Genomic DNA, 17,913 nt, shown 5'->3' with positions numbered 1-17,913 from the left:
CCCCCAGCAGAATCCCTTGCTCCCCACTGCCCCCTCAGCCAGCAAACACCAGAGCTCCAGCCTGGGAGCTGCATGAAGGTCTTTCTGGAAGGACAGAGACTGGGAGGGGTGGGGGTACAGTGAGAAATGGAGGACATTTTGCAAAAATAAGTCATTCCTAACCATTCACTAACTTTTCCTCCTTGGGCAGTCCCTAATTTACAGAGGCAGCAGATGTCCAACGGCAGCTCCATCACTGAGTTCCTCCTCCTGCCATTCGCAGACACACGGGAGCTGCAGCTCTTGCACTTCTGGCTCTTCCTGGGCATCTCCCTGGCTGCCCTCCTGGGCAACAGCCTCATCATCACCGCCATCGCCTGTGACCACCACCTGCACACCCCCATGTACTTCTTCCTCCTCAACCTCTCCCTCCTCGACCTGGGCTCCATCTCCACTACCCTCCCCAAAGCCATGGCCAACTCCCTCTTGGACACCATGGCCATCTCCTTCCAAGGGTGTGCTGTACAGCTCTTTTTCTTTCTCTTCTTTATCTCAGCAGAGTATTTCCTTCTCACTGTCATGGCCTATGACCGCTACGTTGCCATCTGCAAACCCCTGCACTACGGGACCCTCCTGAGCAACAGAGCTTGTGTCCACATGGCAGCAGCTGCCTGGGGCACTGGGTTTCTCTATGCTGTGCTGCACACGGCCAATACATTTTCACTACCACTCTGCCAAGGCAATGCTGTGGACCAGTTCTTCTGTGAAATCCCCCAGATCCTCAAACTCTCCTGCTCACACTCCTACCTCAGGGAAGTTGGGCTTATCATGGTTGGTGTCTGTGTAGCTTTTGGATGTTTTGTTTTCATTGTGGTGTCCTATGTGCAGATCTTGAGGGTCGTGCTGAGGATCCCCTCTGAGCAGGGACGGCACAAAGCCTTTTCCACTTGCCTCCCTCACCTGGCTGTGGTCTCCCTCTTTATCAGCACTGTCATGTTTGCCTACCTGAAGCCCCCCTCCATCTCCTCTCCATCCCTGGACCTGGTGGTGTCATTTCTGTACTCGGTGGTTCCTCCAGCAGTGAACCCCCTCATCTACAGCATGAGGAACCAGGAGCTCAAGGATGTCCTGAGGAAAGTATGTGTATACTCATTTTTCCAGCATTAATCAGGTGTCCACCATCCTCATAGAGCTCCCAGATATTCAGAAAATACCAGCCTATCTTTTGTTTATCTTTTTCTTTAGTTTGTGCTTGTTTTTTATACATATAATTTTTTGCAATCAGGTATTATTCATACAACTTTTTCTTAAGCTTAGAACCAATTTTTACTGGCTTGTAAGCCTTCTTGTACAGAAGGAACCAGGCTCTCTCCATAGCTAAAAAAGCCAGTCCATAATCATTTGCCTCTCCTCTGTTCTCTTAAATCTCCTCAGAGCTGGGGGCCCAGCCCCAGCAGGCAGAAGGGATTCAGGAGCCAAGGGCCCAGCTGCCCCATGGAGGAGCAGCCCCAGTGCCCCTCGGGGCTGCCCCTCGCTGCCTCAGCAGGCATTGCCTCTCTGCTGCCTGTGAGCTGGGGCTGCTGCTTACCTGGAGCCACAGCCAAGGTCAGCAGCAGGACGTGGCCTTTTCAGTGCTGGGCTCTCCTCACTACCACACTGTCCCTCTGTGCCCTTGCATTTGTGTCACCTCCAAGCTCTTGTGTAACTTCTGACAGTCCAGCTGTGTCCACAGTGGCACCCCTGTAGCTGCAGGCAGGAGCAGGCCGTGTGAACCACAGTGTCAGAGCTGGCCTCCGTGCCAGCACCAACATCACCGAAGGGGCTCCTCAGGGCAGGACCAGAAGGCTGGATGCCTCTTCCAAAGCTGGTCTCAGGAATACACTCAAGATTCTGCTCCCTCAAAAGGACATTTGCTCTTCTGAGCTTCTTGATGGTTTCAGAGGGAGAAACGCAGAGACCTAGTGGGATCTGTTTAGGGGCAGAGGGCTGGAGCAAGACCTCCCTTCTTGGTTGCACATGTCCATGCAGACAGCAACTGCTCTTTGATTTACCTGCCTGGCACTGTCGCACCTGCAGTGAGGCTGATGGCAGATGCCATCCTGGAGAGGAATAGAGAGCTGCCAGGAGAGCTCAGGGGATCTCCAGGGACAGTGTGTGGGTCTGGGTGGCAGTGAGTGACCATGCAAGGTGGATTGTGCTGTAGGAAAATGTGAACCTGAGGACTCCATGGTATAACAAGTGTCTTGCAATGCCTGGAGAGACTGTGAGGAGTCAGCAGACAAAGGGACACAAGACTGGAGAGTGGTTCAGGACACCCTCTGGGAAAGCCCATGGGCTGGATCTGATGCAGCGCTCCCTTGTCTTTTGTGCCATTGGAGACACCCCATGGTCCTGCTCAGCCCCATCCACTGACTGGCTTCTTCAGCCTGGAGAAGGGATGGCTGAGGGGCACCGCACAGCCAGGGGGGCCTCAGTTTTTTCCCCATGAGGCTAGCCAAGCACTGGAACAAGCGTTGCTCCCCCTGAGAGATTGTGAAGTCCTCCATCCTTGCAGGTTTTCAAGACCCAGATGGACCAAGCCTTAAGAAGCAAAGAATAACCATAGACCTGACCCTTCTTTGAGCAGATGGTTTTCCCACAGACCACCCAAGGTCTCCACTGAACCTCAATGATCTTATCCTATGATCTCCAACAAGCTCAGATATTTGTGGGGCACTGATTCTCCTGTATTTTATGTGATCAGCTAACACAAGTCTTGAACATCTCCTTCACTCCACTGACTGCAAGGAGAGCTTCGGAGGCACTGCCTCAGACAGCTCTACATTACCGCGCAGCTCACTGCATCCAGCTTTAACATCCTCACAGGCCATTGGTCTGGACACTGAAGGTACTCATAGGTTCTCGGAATCAGAGAAGCTGAATGTCAACTGTGACTGAAATACATTCCCAGCATCCGTGGACAGCAAGGAGTTTCTCCTTTTGGTGCATTCCCATGCCACGTGGACTCCACCTGGGATTTGTCTCCCCTTGTTTTAGACAACCGCTGTGTGGGTGTCTGTCTACTCTTGCTCGTACAGGCGCCTCCTGCAGTTGACAGTAGGTCTTCAACTTCCTCCACTGCAAGTTATCCTCATAGAAATTTTAAATCACCTGGTTGCTTCATTGTCTGGGCCTCCAAGCACCTGCTCAGCCCTCACACAGCCTGGGTGTTGGCTCACTCCTGGGCACTTCTTTCCAGGTGAGCCCCCTCCAAGTTGCAGTCCCAGGGGTGGTTCTGAGGGGAGATGCTGCTTGGTGTCAGGTCTGCTCCAGAGCAGACAGGGCTGAGCAGGGTGTCCATGAGTGGGGCCTGCCCTCCTGCCTGCTGCAGCTGGTCAGGGGGCTGGAACAGAGGTGTCCTCAGAGCCAGCACCCAGACAGGGACCTTTCCCCTCACCCACCCCTCCCTTTTTGGACACAGGCAGGTGATGAATGCCGAGGGCTGCACTCTGATACTCATGAACAAGGCAGAACTGGATGAGGATGTGAATGCTGAGGGCAGCCGTGGCTGCAGTGACCATGGCAGAGGAAAAAGACAAACAGCAGAATGACAGCCTTGGCCTGCAGCACAGCACATTTCACATGGTTCAGCATCCGCTTGGTGGGATCCTGAAGAGTCAAGATCCATGGAGCCATCTTGGATCCTCATAAACAACAATACTAAAGCCCAGCAACATCTCAGTGTGATGTTCTGGGAGTTGAGCAGGGACTATCTGGAGGCTGTTGCAGATGGACAGGGATCTTCTGGCTGAAGAGTTCACAACCAGAGGGCGTTACACAGGGGTGGGAGAGGGAACAGGTTGTCTAGGAGGTAGATGCAGACATGGCCGTGGGGTACAGGGGTGGAAGCAGGAAAGTCAAAGCTCAGATGGGGCTGAAATCAGATAAAGGCTGAGGAACTCATTGTTTTCCCTTCCTCTTCTCCTGGTAAGATCTGCCCCCAGACCTCCCCGGTCCTTGAGTCTCTGACCAACATCTCTGCAGGCAGGGCTGCACCCATGGCAGAGGAAGGTGAGTCTGGGGAGCACTTGCACCACCTCGGCACACACAGGTCCACGGGACCAGAGCGGATATGCCCAAGGGTGCTGGGAGAGCTGGTTGGGGACATTCTAAGGCTGCTCCTGGTCATCTTCGAAGTGTCAGGGCAAACAGGGTGGGAAATGGCAGACATTGCACCCATTTTCAAGCAGGGCAAGAAGGAGCATCCATGGAACTACAGGCTGGTCAGTAACATCTCAGTCCCTGCGAAGGTGATGGAGCAAATTCATTTCAGTAATTCCTTTGCCTGCACTCATCAGCTGTTGCTCTCTGAGATGCCCTGGGGTAGCTGAAGTACCCACAGGGTGCTTGGAAGGGTGACCAATGACTTATGGGAAATTCTGTGGAGCATTTCCTGGTCTACCAGGAAAAGGATCTCCAGACACCTCAGTGGAGACAACTCCTTTGTCTCCATTGACTAGGAGGGGAAGACTAGACAACTTCATCTGACATAGACATCTGCGGGGAGGTGTCTGATATTGGGGGAGACAAGTCTCCTCCCTTTCTTCACTTACAAAGGAGTCACTCTTCATTTACTCTGGAGGGAATAAAAAGGGAGTGTTCATGGATGATGCAGAGACCCCTTTGAGCAGACACTGTAACACAGATGTGTTGAGACAAGTGCAAATCTGGCCAGCCAAACCCAGGGTGTTTCGCTGCAGGTGGTCACCCAGCTTCCCCGTATCAGGTTAGAGAGCCTGCCACCTTAGTGGTGACTCTCTTTGTGCGAGGGGTGAGGAGTGGCAAGGATGCTGCTGGGTGGGGAGGGGTTTTAGGGTGCTGGGATCTCTGCCAGACATAGAAATATCTGTCTTTTATGCTGCAGGCCTGAGTAAGACAGAAATGTTTACAAAATGTCAATAAAAATGAAACAAAGAATAATGTGGAAAAAAGAAAAGCAAAGAAAAAATTTGAATACAATTTTCAGGTTTTTGTAATTCTTTGTGTTTATTTCCTCCTATTTAGTTTAATTTGCTTTGTTTTGTTATGCCAGGCTTTGTGGGATTTCATGAACATTTTTTTAATTATGATTTTAAAGACAAAAATATCTCCAGAACCAGGGTCGGAAGTAGCTACAGGGACACAGATGCCCTAAGTCACAGGGAAAGAGATGCCTGGTGGCAGTGCAGGTGTCCTGGGCCCCTCTGCCCGGCCTCTACCAGCAGCTCCCGAGGGGCTCTGGTCTCCTGCAGGAGACCTCCTGGCCTGGGTGTCAGTGGCCAGTGCCAGGGAAATACGTCACATACACCGGGGCGTCTGCAAGGGGCACTTGATGTCCATGGTCAGACAGCTGAGCTCTGCCTGGAAAGGGGAAGAACTGCCTGAGACTTTTAAAAAACACCTGAGCCAAGTTTGTCAGCTGAGATGACTGAAAACTTTGAATAAAGTGATGAAGTTTTTCCACCATGACCACATGGGAATTACAAGGAAGTGTATGAACTGAAACTGAAGCTCTGAGCTTCAGGGAGTCAGAAGCCTGCCCTTGTCTCTCAGCAGTCTAATTCTCTCTTCAGCCACCTCCTTCACTGTGTTCATATCTCTCATTTCCCATGGATCTGTCTGAAACATTGCTAGTGAGGTTCTCCCCTGGGGATGGTGAACCTCAGTGGAGGCAGCTTCCCCTTAGCACACAGCTGAGCAGTGGCGGTTGTTGTTTGTTAAACTCTCCCATGTTTTCCTTCTGTTTGTTTGCAATGAAGAGAAATTCTGCTGTGCCCGTGTGCAGCCAGGTCTCTGAGGGAAGCCAGTGGGAGCTGGTGCAGAGGAGCTGTAACCTCCAGCTGCAGCTGGGCTGGAGAAGTCTGATGTCAGGAGAAGTGCTGCAAGTGCCAGGGGGCCGATGGGAGAAATGGCCGGGCTGGGGAGGTGAGGAATCAGGTTGTCCATGGAGTGTCTGACCTCCAGGAGGAGCTGATCCTACCCCTCCTGACAGCAGGAGGAGACCCCCTGCATCAACACCAATTAGAGAATGCTGCCATCACTTCTGCTGTAAAATGAAAAGCTAATACAAGACACTTAAAATTAAAGGCTCATGGGAAAATTCCCCTTTACGTGCACTCCAGAGACCTCTTGAAGACTGAAGAAAATAATTGGAAGGGACATGGCTTTTTGCATTTTAATGAGCCCCACGGTGTCTTTGGTGCTGAGACCATGAGCCTCAGACACTGAGAGGAGCCTGAACCAACGGCTGAAGAAGTCAAGGTCAGAAGCAACACCTACAGTTCCCAGGAGTGTTACTGGGTCCCACTGAGGGCCATCCCCAACAAAGCCTCCCCAGGGGCTGGTTAGAGCAGGAGGGTGAAGGCAGGAATGAGAGGTAGCAAACCCAATGTAAAGGTGGTTCTGATGCTCAGTCTGCCTTCATGTGTTGAAGCCAAAGGGCCAAAGCCTGACCCGCAGCCCCTGGGAAGGGAGATCCTGTCCCTCCCACATTGCCCAGGGCTCTTCCTGGGGCAGTGTCATGTGGCAATGTGAGGTGCTAAGGCCGGACTAGGGTATGGCACTGATGGGTCTGTCCTGGGTGGGGCAAGGAGGCCATGAGCTCCTGGTGCCATAAGGCTGAGGTTTATCCTGGTAGGCCTTAGCTGCAGAGGCAACAACCATAGGCAAGGGGGAAAAGTTCTGCTGGGAGTTCTCGTATATACTAGAGCCTTCAACCGTCTTTACCACAGTCTGTGCTCAGTGTCCCACACCTGCAGCTCCTTTCCTGCAGGCTCTCAACATCATGATTTCTTCCCCATGTTGCTCTCACCTCAGCATTTCACCTCCCTTACAGAATAGAATAGAATAGAATAGAATAGAATAGAATAGAATAGAATAGAATAGAATAGAATAGAATAGAATAGAATGGAATAATTTCAGTTTGAATGGACCTACAAACGATCACCTAGTCCAACTACCTAACCAGTTCAGGGCAGACCAAGTTAAAGCTGTTATTAAGGGTATTGTCTAAAGGCCTCTTAAACACTGACCTGCTTGGGACATCAACCACCTCTCTAGGAAGCCTGTTCCAGTGTTTGTCCACCCTTTTAGTAAAAAATGTTTCCTCATGTACAGTTTGAACCTCCCCTGCTGCAGCTTTGAACTATTCCCACACATTCTATCACTGGATGTGAGGAAGAAAAGAACAGCACATGCTGCTCAGGAGGCTGCAGGGAGCCATGAGGTCACTCCTCAGCTTCCCCTTCTCCAAACTAGACAAACCCAACATACTCAGCCACCCCTCATGTGACATTCCTTCCAGCCCTGCCACCAGCTTTGTTGCCCTCCTCTGGGTGCATTCACGGACCTTCACATCCTTCTTCAGTTGTGGGGCCCAGTGCTGTGCACACAGTACTCAAGGTGAGGCCGCACCAACACTGAATATCTCTCCATCCTCCCTGGCTCTTCCTTGAAACACAAAGCTATGGGATGGTCCAGACTCCCTCTGGGTGACTTGTTGAAGCCCAACATTGCCCTTGGGGTAATGTTTCTTTCTCTTTGTGTCCATTCTCAACCCCATAATCTGCACCTTATTCTCTTATGTTTTTCTCATGCTGTTTTCCACTATGAAGAAAAGCTCCATCACCTCTGAAACCACACTTCAAGCACTCTCAGGCTAATCCTTTACTACCTGGAACCTCCATGCTATTGGGCCAAAGATAGCATATTTGGGCCAAAACCCCATCTTTGCAGACCTCCCCTCAAAACTATGCACCTCCTCCCAACTCCTACAAAATAGGAGCTGCACAGAGGGACACATCTGTGTGTGTGGAGCCACACCAGTGCTGAGTTGAAGGGGAAGCCAACTCAGGTTTTCTGGGTTGCCACATTCTTCCTAATGCAACCTCCTAGGCAGCTGGCCTTGTTCCTGGGGAGCATGCACCACCGGCTCGTGTGCCGTCCCTCCTAGTGTCCAGGCCCTTCCCTTAGGGTCACTGCTCAGCTGGGCAAGTCCTTGCTGGTTCTGATGCATGGGGTTATTCTTCCTCCCAGTGCAGGACTGGCCACATCTCCCTGGAAATATCAAGAGGTTTCTGTTGGCCAAATCGTCGAGTTTCTCAAGGTCCGCCTGGATGAGAAGCTCCATTTGGTCAGCTGTTAATATCTGTGTGCTGATGGCTCACCCTGACTGATGTGTGTCTCACACAATAACAGCAGGAGGACTCTCAGGGTACTGCAGGAAATAAAAGGAGGTACCAGTTCAGTTTCTGTCCCAGAGAATTACTGTGACAAACATCTCTAAAACAACAAAGGAGGGTACAAAGCAAGCAAACCAAGAGCCAATAGATTAAGGGCAAATAAAGGTTGATGTGCTAGGCCATGTTAGTGGCCTATATGTATACGTATATAGAATTTTAGACAATATGGATCTCTCCAGGATTTGGTCTTAGACCCTCTGTTTACCCAGGATCTGGCCCTCTCATGACTCAGACACTAAAGGAATCATACAGAAGGTGGAAGCAAGGATGGATAACCTGGGAGAAATAACCAAGCATTGACCAAGCATGCAGGGATGAGGTTAGGAAAGATAAAGCCCAAATGGAAATGAATACGGTCAGGGATGTTAAAGACAACAAGAAAGGCTTCATGAAATGCACACTTGACAAAAGGAAGATGATGGAAAATGCCGGCCCATGGCTCAATGAGACAGGGGATCTGCCTAGACACACATGGAAAATGCTGAGGTACTGAATGCCTCCTTTGCCTCGGCCTTTACTAGAGGAATCCCAGGTCCAAGAGAGCAGGAGGAAAGGATGGAGCAAGGAAGATGTACCCTTGATGGAAGAGTATCAGGTGAGGGAACACTGATCTGATGGTGAGGTGGCCACACTTGCCATGGACTGGCGATATAGAAGTCCTTGGGCCCTAATGGGATGCAGCGATGAGTGCCGAGCGAGCTGGCAGATGTCATTTCAAGACCACCCTCAATAATGTCTGAACACTTTTGTGACTGGGAGAAGAGCCTGGAGACTGGAAGAAAAGAAATGTCACCCCTGTCTTCAAGAAAGGCAAGAAGGAGGAACCAGGGAACAAAAGGTCAGTCAGCCTCACCTTGATTGCTCAGAAGTGATGGAGCAAGGAAATCTGGAAACCATTTGCAGTCAGTTTAAGTACAAGAAGATAATCATGAGTAGTCAGCATGACTACATGCTTTCTAACTTGATAAACTTCTCCAGTGAAGTGGCTGGCCTGGTAGATGAAGGAAGAGCAGTGGATATTGTCTGCCTGGACTTCAGGAAGGCTTTCAACACTCTCTGCCACAGGAACCTTACAGAGAAGCTGTCGATGTATGGGCAGGATGAGCAGACTGGGTGGTGGGTGGAAAAGGGGCTGAATGGCAGGACCCAGAGGGTGGTGATCAGCAGGGCAAAGTCGAGCTGGAGGCCAGCAGAGAGCAGTGTGCCCCAGGAATCCATACTGGGTGCAGTCCTGTTTAACATTTTCCTTAATGAGGTGGAAGATGGGGCAGAGGAGGGGTTGATACACCAGAGCTTTGTGCTGCCATCCAGAAGAGACATTGACAGGCTGGAGAAATGGGTCAAGAGGAACGTCATGAAATTGAGCAAGGGGAAGCACTAAGTCCTGCGCCCTGAGGAAGAACAGCCCAGTGCACCAGTATGTGCTGGGGGCAGCCAACTGGAAATCATCTTGGCCAGAAAGGGCCCTGGGTGTCCTGGTGGACACCAGGTTGAACATAAGCCAGTAATGTGCCCTTGGGGCAAAGAAGACAAAGGGCATCCTTGGCTGCACTGGACTAGGTATTGCCAGCAGGCACAGAGAGATGATTGGTCCCTTTATGCAGCACTGGTGAGGCCACCCCTGGAGTTCTGAGTCCAGTGCTGGGCTTCCCAGTACAAGACAGACAGGGACATACACAAGGGTGATGAAGGGACTGTGACACCTCACATGTGAGGAAAGACTGAGAGAGCTGGGACTGTTTAGGCCAGAGAAGAGAAGGCTCAGGGGGGACTTTAATTTAGTCTAGAAACCCCTGAGGGGAGGGTGCACAGAGGTGGAGCCAGGCTCTTTTCAGTGGTACTCAGTGAACAGACCAGAGGCAGTGGGCACACGAGGGAACACAGGGGATTCTCTGGGAACATCAGGAAATGCTTTTTCACTGTGGCCAAGCACTGGCACAGGTTACCCAGGGAAGTTCTGGGCTCTGCATCCTTGGAGCCATTTAAAAGGTCTCTGGACACAGTTCTGGGTAACCAGCTCCGGTGGCCCTGCTTGAGGAGGGAGTTGGGCCAGATGATCTCTAGAGGTCCCCTTCCAACCTCAACCAGTCTGTGATTCTGTGATTCCTACACCCTCCCTTCAAATATTTGTGCACAATGATGAGATCCCCCTTAAGCCTTATTGTCTCCAGGCTGAACAGTCCCAGCTCTCTCAGGGAACTCTGGAGAGATGCTCTAGACACTTAATAATCTCCACTGGCCCTAACATGGGCTTCCTGCAGCAAGTCCATGTCTCTCCCGTACTGGGGAGCCCTGCACTGGCCTCAACACTCCAGAAGTGGTCTCACCAGTGCTGAGTGGAGGGGCAGGATAACTGCCCCCACCTCCAGCAGCACTCTTCCTAATGCAGCACAGGAGGCTGGTGGCCACCTTTGCCACAAGCATGCACTGCTGGCTCGTGTTCAGCTTGTTGTCCACCTGGTCCTTCCTCACAAAGCTGCCTTCCAGTCACTCAGACACCAGCACGTACGGGTTCTTGCTTTTATTCCTCCACAGGTGTCACGGTCTACTCGGTGGACTCATGATGGTTCGTTTGCTACGATCTCGAAAGTGCAAAATTAAGGTGACCAACACCAAAGGGGATAGCAGTAATCAAACAGTGAAACTTTATTGTGTTGCCTGTGAAGAGGCACACGATAGTTAGAGATGGGTGAAAGAAAGGAGAAAAGTAAAGTTAAGTTTAGAGAGAAGAGGGAGGGAGGTTATAGCTACCATCGCTGATCTCACGACGTCCTAATGGTCCCGGGTCCAGCTGATGCTGCGTCGTCGATCGTCGTGGTCCTTGGTGGGGAAGCTTCCCATTTTCGTTGTCCAGAAGTCATCTTTTATGCTCAGTAACACACTTTGCTCCACCTCTGCCTCAGGGGTCTCCGCCCTTCTCAAGCGAGGCCATCGCGCGTGCGCAGGGGGGAGTGTCCGAGGTGTGGTCAGTCTTGGAGGCGGGTAACCTTCTAACCAGGAGGTGTGTTTCAGTATTATAATGAAGCAAAGTTCATCTGAGGTTCATGATTTCTTCATCGATGTTATGGCAACAGTCGCGATCCATCTTTTTGACAATGGCTATGCAATTATCACTAACAGCTCCGGCTAGGCCCAGGTACCGAACAATAGCACAACACTCTTTGTACTGCACGGCTCAGGCACCAAAGAACAGCACTGCACTGCCTGCACCACACGGGTCAGTGCTCAGGAGAACAGCACAGCACTGGCTGTGCCACACAGTTCTGCATTCAGGAGCCTTTGCACCACATTCCACTGCAGGGATCAGCAACTACGCTCCAAACAGGCCATTGTCGGGTCCCTCACTGTCCATGTCCCTGATGACAATGTTGAGACAATGCTGATCTTCTGACCGACTCTTACAACAGGGGAAGGATTTTGCATTTCTCTTGGTTGACCTCTGTGAGGTTCCTCTCAGCCCAGTTCACCAGCCTGTCCAGGTCCCTCTCAATGGCAGTGACACTACCTGGTGCATTCACCTCTCCTCCCTAATGTTGTGTCATCCTCAAGTTTCTGGAGGGTGCACTCAGTCCCATCATCTAGGTCACAGAATGAGGAAGTTAAACACTCTTGGATGCACTATTGATTCCTGAGGCACACCACTAGAAACTGTACTCTAGATGGACTTTGTGCCCATGACCACAGCCCTCTGCATTTAGCCGTTCAGCCATTTCTAAATGCATGTCTGTTTCCACTGAACAAACTTTGTCAACAGGATTCTAAGGCAGAAGGACTGACTGGCTCCCCAGATCCTCCTTCTTGCCTTTCTTGAACATGGGGCTGACATTTCTTTCTTCCAGACCTCAGGAATATCTCCTGATCCCCAAGACTGTTAAAAAAATCAGTAGTGCCATTGCAGTGAAATGAGCTAGAGTCCTCAGCACTCATGGGTGAATCCTGTCAGGCCTCAAGACCTTGTTCATTTCCAGTTTGTCTAATTTAACACACCTCCTCCAATGATAAGTCTTCCTTACTCCAGATTTTCCCCCTGGTCGCAGGTCCTGGGGTTCCTGAAGGCTGCTCTTACCACCAAGTCCCTCAGTCTTTTCCTTGTCCTGTGTCACCAGGACCCCTGCCCCATTCAGCAGATTCCCAGATTTTCCCTAGCCTCCAGCTATTCCCAAAGCCTTCAGCTTTGCTGTGCTTCTACAATCCTTTCTTGCTGCCCTTCACATCCCTTCCCAGGTTCAACCCCAGATGGGCTCTGGCTTTCCCAGCCCCATGTCTCAATATTTGTGAAGTTATCATTGTTACCCTGGAGAAACCCTCTTGACAGCTTGTGCCCTACTGTGTTTCCCCTCTGGCAGAGATCAGGGGGTTTCAAGTCCCCATGAGGAGCCGGGCCTGTGAACATCTGAAGATGCCTCATCTGCTTCTTCCCAAACCACCCTGATTCCCTATAGCAGATACTCACTACAGTGTAGCCCCTGTGGCTCTGCCCACTAATCCATTGCTTCTCAGCTGACACATCACCTCTTCCCAAGCAAAGCTCCATGCATTCCCACTGCTCTCTCATGGGCAGGACAACTCCCCTCCCTTGCCTTCTCAGCCTGTCCTTCTAAAACGCCAGCACCCATCCATCGCAGCTCTCCAGTGGTGTCAGCAATGCCCCACATCTTTGTTATCCAAATGAGACTAGAGCTCTGTGACTGCACACGGACATCTAATTCCTCTTGTTTGCTCTCCACACTGTGAGAATTACTGTGCCAGCTCTCAAAAGAGGTGTCCAGTCATGCTGATCTCTCAGAAGGGGCAGGAGAGCATTTCCATCCTGCTGTCCTGTGGGCATCTCCTTCTTTAAGTGCATATGTTTGAGGTGTTTCCTCCTGATTCACGCAAAAAGACTGTACAACTCAAAATAGAGTTATACAGCTATATGTTTTATTCCAGCCGGGTTGCAAGGGGATTTCTCCACAAAGCTTGCACACCCACCACACATTTTACCAAAAACTTATCGAGTGTGGATATACATATTCATTGATTACATAACACAAACATACATATGCATGAGTAAGGCTGGGTGAGTTCTAGAGGCTGGTGTCAGCGGTTTATGTTCTCTTTGCACCTGTGCATTGCCTCCTGGTGATCGTCTTCGGGGGTCTTTGGGAGGAAGGCTCGTAGTCTTTCTCACCTTGTTTTTTCCCCGGAGCATGCGCAGATTCTCTTAGACAATTTCTTGAACATCAAAAATGTTTTTCAGCTGGTTTACTCATCCTATCTTTTTTAAGGGAACCAATGAAACTTCTACAATCCGTATATGTCTATCTTTACTCATTACCGAGGCCCAACTAGTTAGAGCACATCTGTTCCTGAAGGTCAAAAACATGATATTTTGCTGAACACTGCAGTTCTTGGTAGATTTTTACAGTAAACTGCTTTGTTTTGATGAACACAGGAGTCCTTGGTAAAATTCCACAGAACAGTCTGGGCCAGCAGGATTCTTAGCAATATTAAAAAATACTATAAGTAATACTATAACTTGCTAGAAGTAAGTAAATAAGTTGCTAAGCAGTTTTCTATAAGTAAATAAGTCTTAAAACAAGTAATAATTTCTCTGTATCACTCCTGAGCTCTCTTTTGTTTATTACCATCTCCCTTCTAATCTCATCATACAAGATCCTTTCCCTGAAAGACTGTCCACCACCTCCTCATATGTTTATTGGTCATTGTCTCCTTTCATCCACCCTTTTAGCTTAAAGTCATCTTAGCAGATTGCCCAGTCTCTTAGCAAAAGTATTTTTGTTTCACTTCATCAGGTGAATCCCATCTCTTCCTCAGGAAGGGTCTCAAGGTCATAGGAACCCATTACTAACACCAATGGCACAACCGATTGTCTACTTGCAGGGTCTGTTCCCTTCTCAAACCTTTTCCTCTCCCCAGCAGGACTGAGACAAAGATCACCTGTGCCCAAATGCCTTTGAACATGGTTTCCAGAGTCATGTCATCATGCTTGACACTTTCCAGGTCTCCTGGGGCAGTATCAGTGGTGCTTGTGTGGAAGAGCAGCTGGGGTAACATTCCAAGGGTTGGACAAGCTTCAGCAGCCTCTCAGCAATGCACCCTTGGATGAAGGAGAGCTGACAGGGCTCCTTGGAACCTGCTGGAGCCACAAAGGCAGCAATGACAGAGAGACATCAGTAAAGGAGGGGAGATGCTAGGGTGAGAGAGAGTTGGGGTGGTTGTGTCAGTGTCTACAGCCTGTTGAGGAACAGACGGAGATGCAAGACACTGTAGGACAGCTTGTGGTGGAGACAGCTGTGTGCTCTAAAAGGCAACACCTCTGTGCATATTTTTTATTAATTCTTCAATCCCTGCAAATAGAGATATTTCCAGAGTATAGCCTAAAAAATAAAGATTTACATGTTAAAGAAGTTTTAAAATTTGTTGCTATTTTGTTCAGTTTTCACCTTCCAGAACAAGAAATACCTGCATTCTCCAATTTATACTGACTCTGTGTTTGCCCTGATGGAGTCTGAAAAAGCAGGCAGGAATAGCAAGCTCAGTGAGGTCACACGCACTATGGCCAACCTTTGTCACTGTGTCCCCACCACTGAGGTCTCTCTTCTCAGCCCCTGGGCTTTTTCAGACCCAGTCTTTCTGTCTGTAGCTGAAGGTTGCAGCTCATTTGCACCAATTCCCACCTGCTCTATTCAGACAACTGGCTGCACACACACTCACAGGAAGTTGTTTCAGAATTGTCAACAGAGAACAAGGAAGGAAAACACATGTCAGAAAAAAAAATGTCAGTGTTTTGCACCTGCCCTTTCCACAGCAGGTGACTGTATGGGGTGTCTGTGACAAGGGGTTGGTAGCTGGAGGGGCTGCAAGGGTGGCTCTGTGGGACGAGGCCAGGGGTTGCCCTGTGCCAGACAGATCTGTTTCCAGCCCCACAATGGTCTCAAGGCAGGACACAGATCAGCCCATCAGCAAAACTGGTTGTGCCTCTGTGAAACATTCAAGAAAGGGCAGAAAACATCAGACAGGTAGAGGTGGAGGGAACAAATGCTTTGACAAACAATAGGAGGAACACCAATGTTGGAAAAAGAGTAGGAGGTGTTACATGGTGGAGCAGTTCTTCCCTGCAGCCCATGGAGGACCAGTGGCAGAGCAGAGAAAAACTGTGGGACACAAAGGAGTACAGAGAAGAACTGTTATGTAGTGGCTGTGACCCTCAATCCCAAATTCCCCTTGGCTACTGGCGATGGGGGAGAGAAGCCTGGAGTGAAGGAGTGAAGCTGAACCTGGGACAGGGGAGAGGAAAAGTGTTTTAATGTTTCTCTTTTTTCCCCCATTACCTGAATTCATAATTAAATCTCTGGTTTAACTGTTGATGAATTGAGTTAATTTCCCTCAAAGTCAAGTCTTGCCCGTAGATCTCTCTGTCCTTGTCCCCACCCAGCAGCTTTCTCATTCCCATTCTTTGTATTTTCTCCCCGATCCCGCTGGGGTGGGAGAGGCAGTGAGCCAGCAGCTGGGTGGCAGTTTGGTGATTAGCCACGGTTAACCCACCACAGCAATGAGATGCCTCGGCTGGTGGATGAGGGCAGAGCAGGGAAGGTGTTTCACCTCCGTATTAACAATTCTTTTCACGCTGCATCCCGTCACACCCTGATAGGCGTGAGTGAGGTGGACTGGAAACAGGGTGAATGGCCAGATCCAGAAGGCCATGGCCAAGAGCACAAAATCCCCTTGGGAGCAGGGCACCAATGGTGAAGCCCAGGGGCCAATGCTGAGTCCAGTCCTGTTTAACAGATGGGTTTGCAGATGGGAATGGGAAGGGATGGGATGCAGATGGGAAGCTGGAGGGAGCTCGTGACTTCAGGGTGTGAGTGTCTGTGAGTGAATATGGACAGAGTCTGGGGCAGGGTGTGCTTTGGGGGGTTCTTTGGGTCACTGCTTTACAAAAAATGTGATTTCCTTTAGTCTAAGGCCACCACCACTGTGGAAAGTGGCCTTTGGAGGAGGTAAGGTGGACTTAATATCACAGCAGAGGAGTGTATTTTATTTTTTATTTAACCATGCCTTCTGTTGATTTAGCTTTCTGGCAATTAACCATCATTCTGCATCTGCGTGCACGTCGTTTTCCAAGTACAGCAGGTGGGAGTTGGTGACAAAGGTCTGAAAGATGCAGCTACAGGCTGCTGTGGAGAAAGCTCAGATTTGAACAAAGGTGCTGGAAGTCCCAGGGTGCTGATGAGAGAAATGTGGAGCTGGAGGCAGGGACAAAGATTGTCCAGAGAGTGTCTGACATAGAGGGTCTTGGCTTCCCGACATGTTCAGCCTCTATCAGCAGATGCTCAGGATCAATATCCATTGGAGTCTGCTGATGTCACTTCATGTGTGAGCAGAAAAACAAGGAGTAGTGGAAAAAGAAGAAATTGTTTCTTACTGACATGTAGGACTGAAAACTTTTCACTTTGCCTGCACACCTGAAACCTCTTAAATTAAACATTTCAGAAGTGAGGAATTAAGTGATGCCCAGAGACTTGGCTTGTCAGGGGGATTTGCGTGTTAATGAGCCCTCTGGTGCCAAGTTCCTGAACTGCAGGTCCAGAAAAGGGATTGAAGTGGCCTCTAGAGAAGGGAAAGTCAGCAGCAAACCTCCAAGTTTCTAAGGGTGTTAGTGATCCCCAGTGAGGGCCATCACTGAAGAGGCCAGGGAGGGAATGAGGAGACAAGGTTCCTGTCCCTGGGGGCTGGGGAAGCAGGAAGTCAGAGGCACTGCTTACAGGTTGCAGATCAAATGTTCAGGGGACTGTGAAAGGCCTTGATGGGTTTCATCAACAGGATGTTCAAGCCCTGAGCCCCATCCCCTGGGAACGGGGATCCTTTCCCTGCTGGGATGCTCAGGGCTCTTCCTGGGGTCAGTGAGATGCAGGGGGGTGTGATGCCAATGCAGGACAGCAGTAGGACTCTCCCCAGGCTCTGTGGAGGGTGGGGGAGGAGGCAACAAAGTGCTGTGTCTGTAGGAACTGGTGTCCTGTCAGGGTCCTTAGTGGAAGCGACAGCAGCCATAGTTGAAAAGACAAGGTTTTCATTTCTGTTGGGGGGTCCCAGCCTCAACCAAGGGTCCATCCCCACCACAGGCTGTCCCACACTTTCCTATGCCTGTGCTTGTTTCTCTGCAGATTTTAACCACCACCCCTGCTTCCCCACCTCACTCTGTCCCTATAGTGTCCCAACATTTACTGATGACTCTCTGTCCTCACTGTCTTCAAACACAAAACTGTCATTTTCTGTGGTCCTACAATGGCTGTGAGATCCCCATAACCTGTGCAGCTTCTTCCAAAGCCCTGATAATTCTCTTCAGTCGCTAAAGATGTCCCAGCCCCCAGCTTCACTTGAATGCTCTATTTAGCCCCATGTCCCAGCACTGAACTGCACATCCTCCTTCTTATGCTGTCTCAAAATCAAATCTCAACATATTTCACCTCAATGTGATGCACTCCCACCCCCTGCTAATTCCCATCTTCTTCCTGCCTTTTACACACACACTGCCACACACACACCTCTCTCTCCCTGCACTCCCATGTGTCCCACAAACCCTTCTGCTTTCCCTGCAGCGATGGGACCTCAGCACAGGAAGTTTGTGCATTCTACAGGCTCATGGATGTTTCCTGAGGTCCATGCAAGTGTG

At 50.1% G+C, this 17,913-nt stretch overlaps 1 protein-coding gene across 1 annotated transcript; it reads left to right on the top strand.

The window, feature by feature from the left end:
• The first annotated feature begins 213 nt into the window (after positions 1-213).
• LOC141936115 (olfactory receptor 14A16-like) lies at positions 214-1,146 on the top strand. Its single transcript, XM_074852841.1, has one exon. It carries the CDS (start codon positions 214-216, stop codon positions 1,144-1,146), a length of 933 nt encoding a protein of 310 aa, XP_074708942.1.
• The last annotated feature ends 16,767 nt before the right edge of the window (positions 1,147-17,913 follow it).

The sequence above is a fragment of the Strix uralensis genome, chromosome 31 (assembly GCF_047716275.1).
Source record: "Strix uralensis isolate ZFMK-TIS-50842 chromosome 31, bStrUra1, whole genome shotgun sequence".
NCBI lineage: Eukaryota > Metazoa > Chordata > Aves > Strigiformes > Strigidae > Strix > Strix uralensis.
Note: the sequence above shows the minus strand (reverse complement) of the source record. Positions and strands in the feature narration are given on the sequence as shown.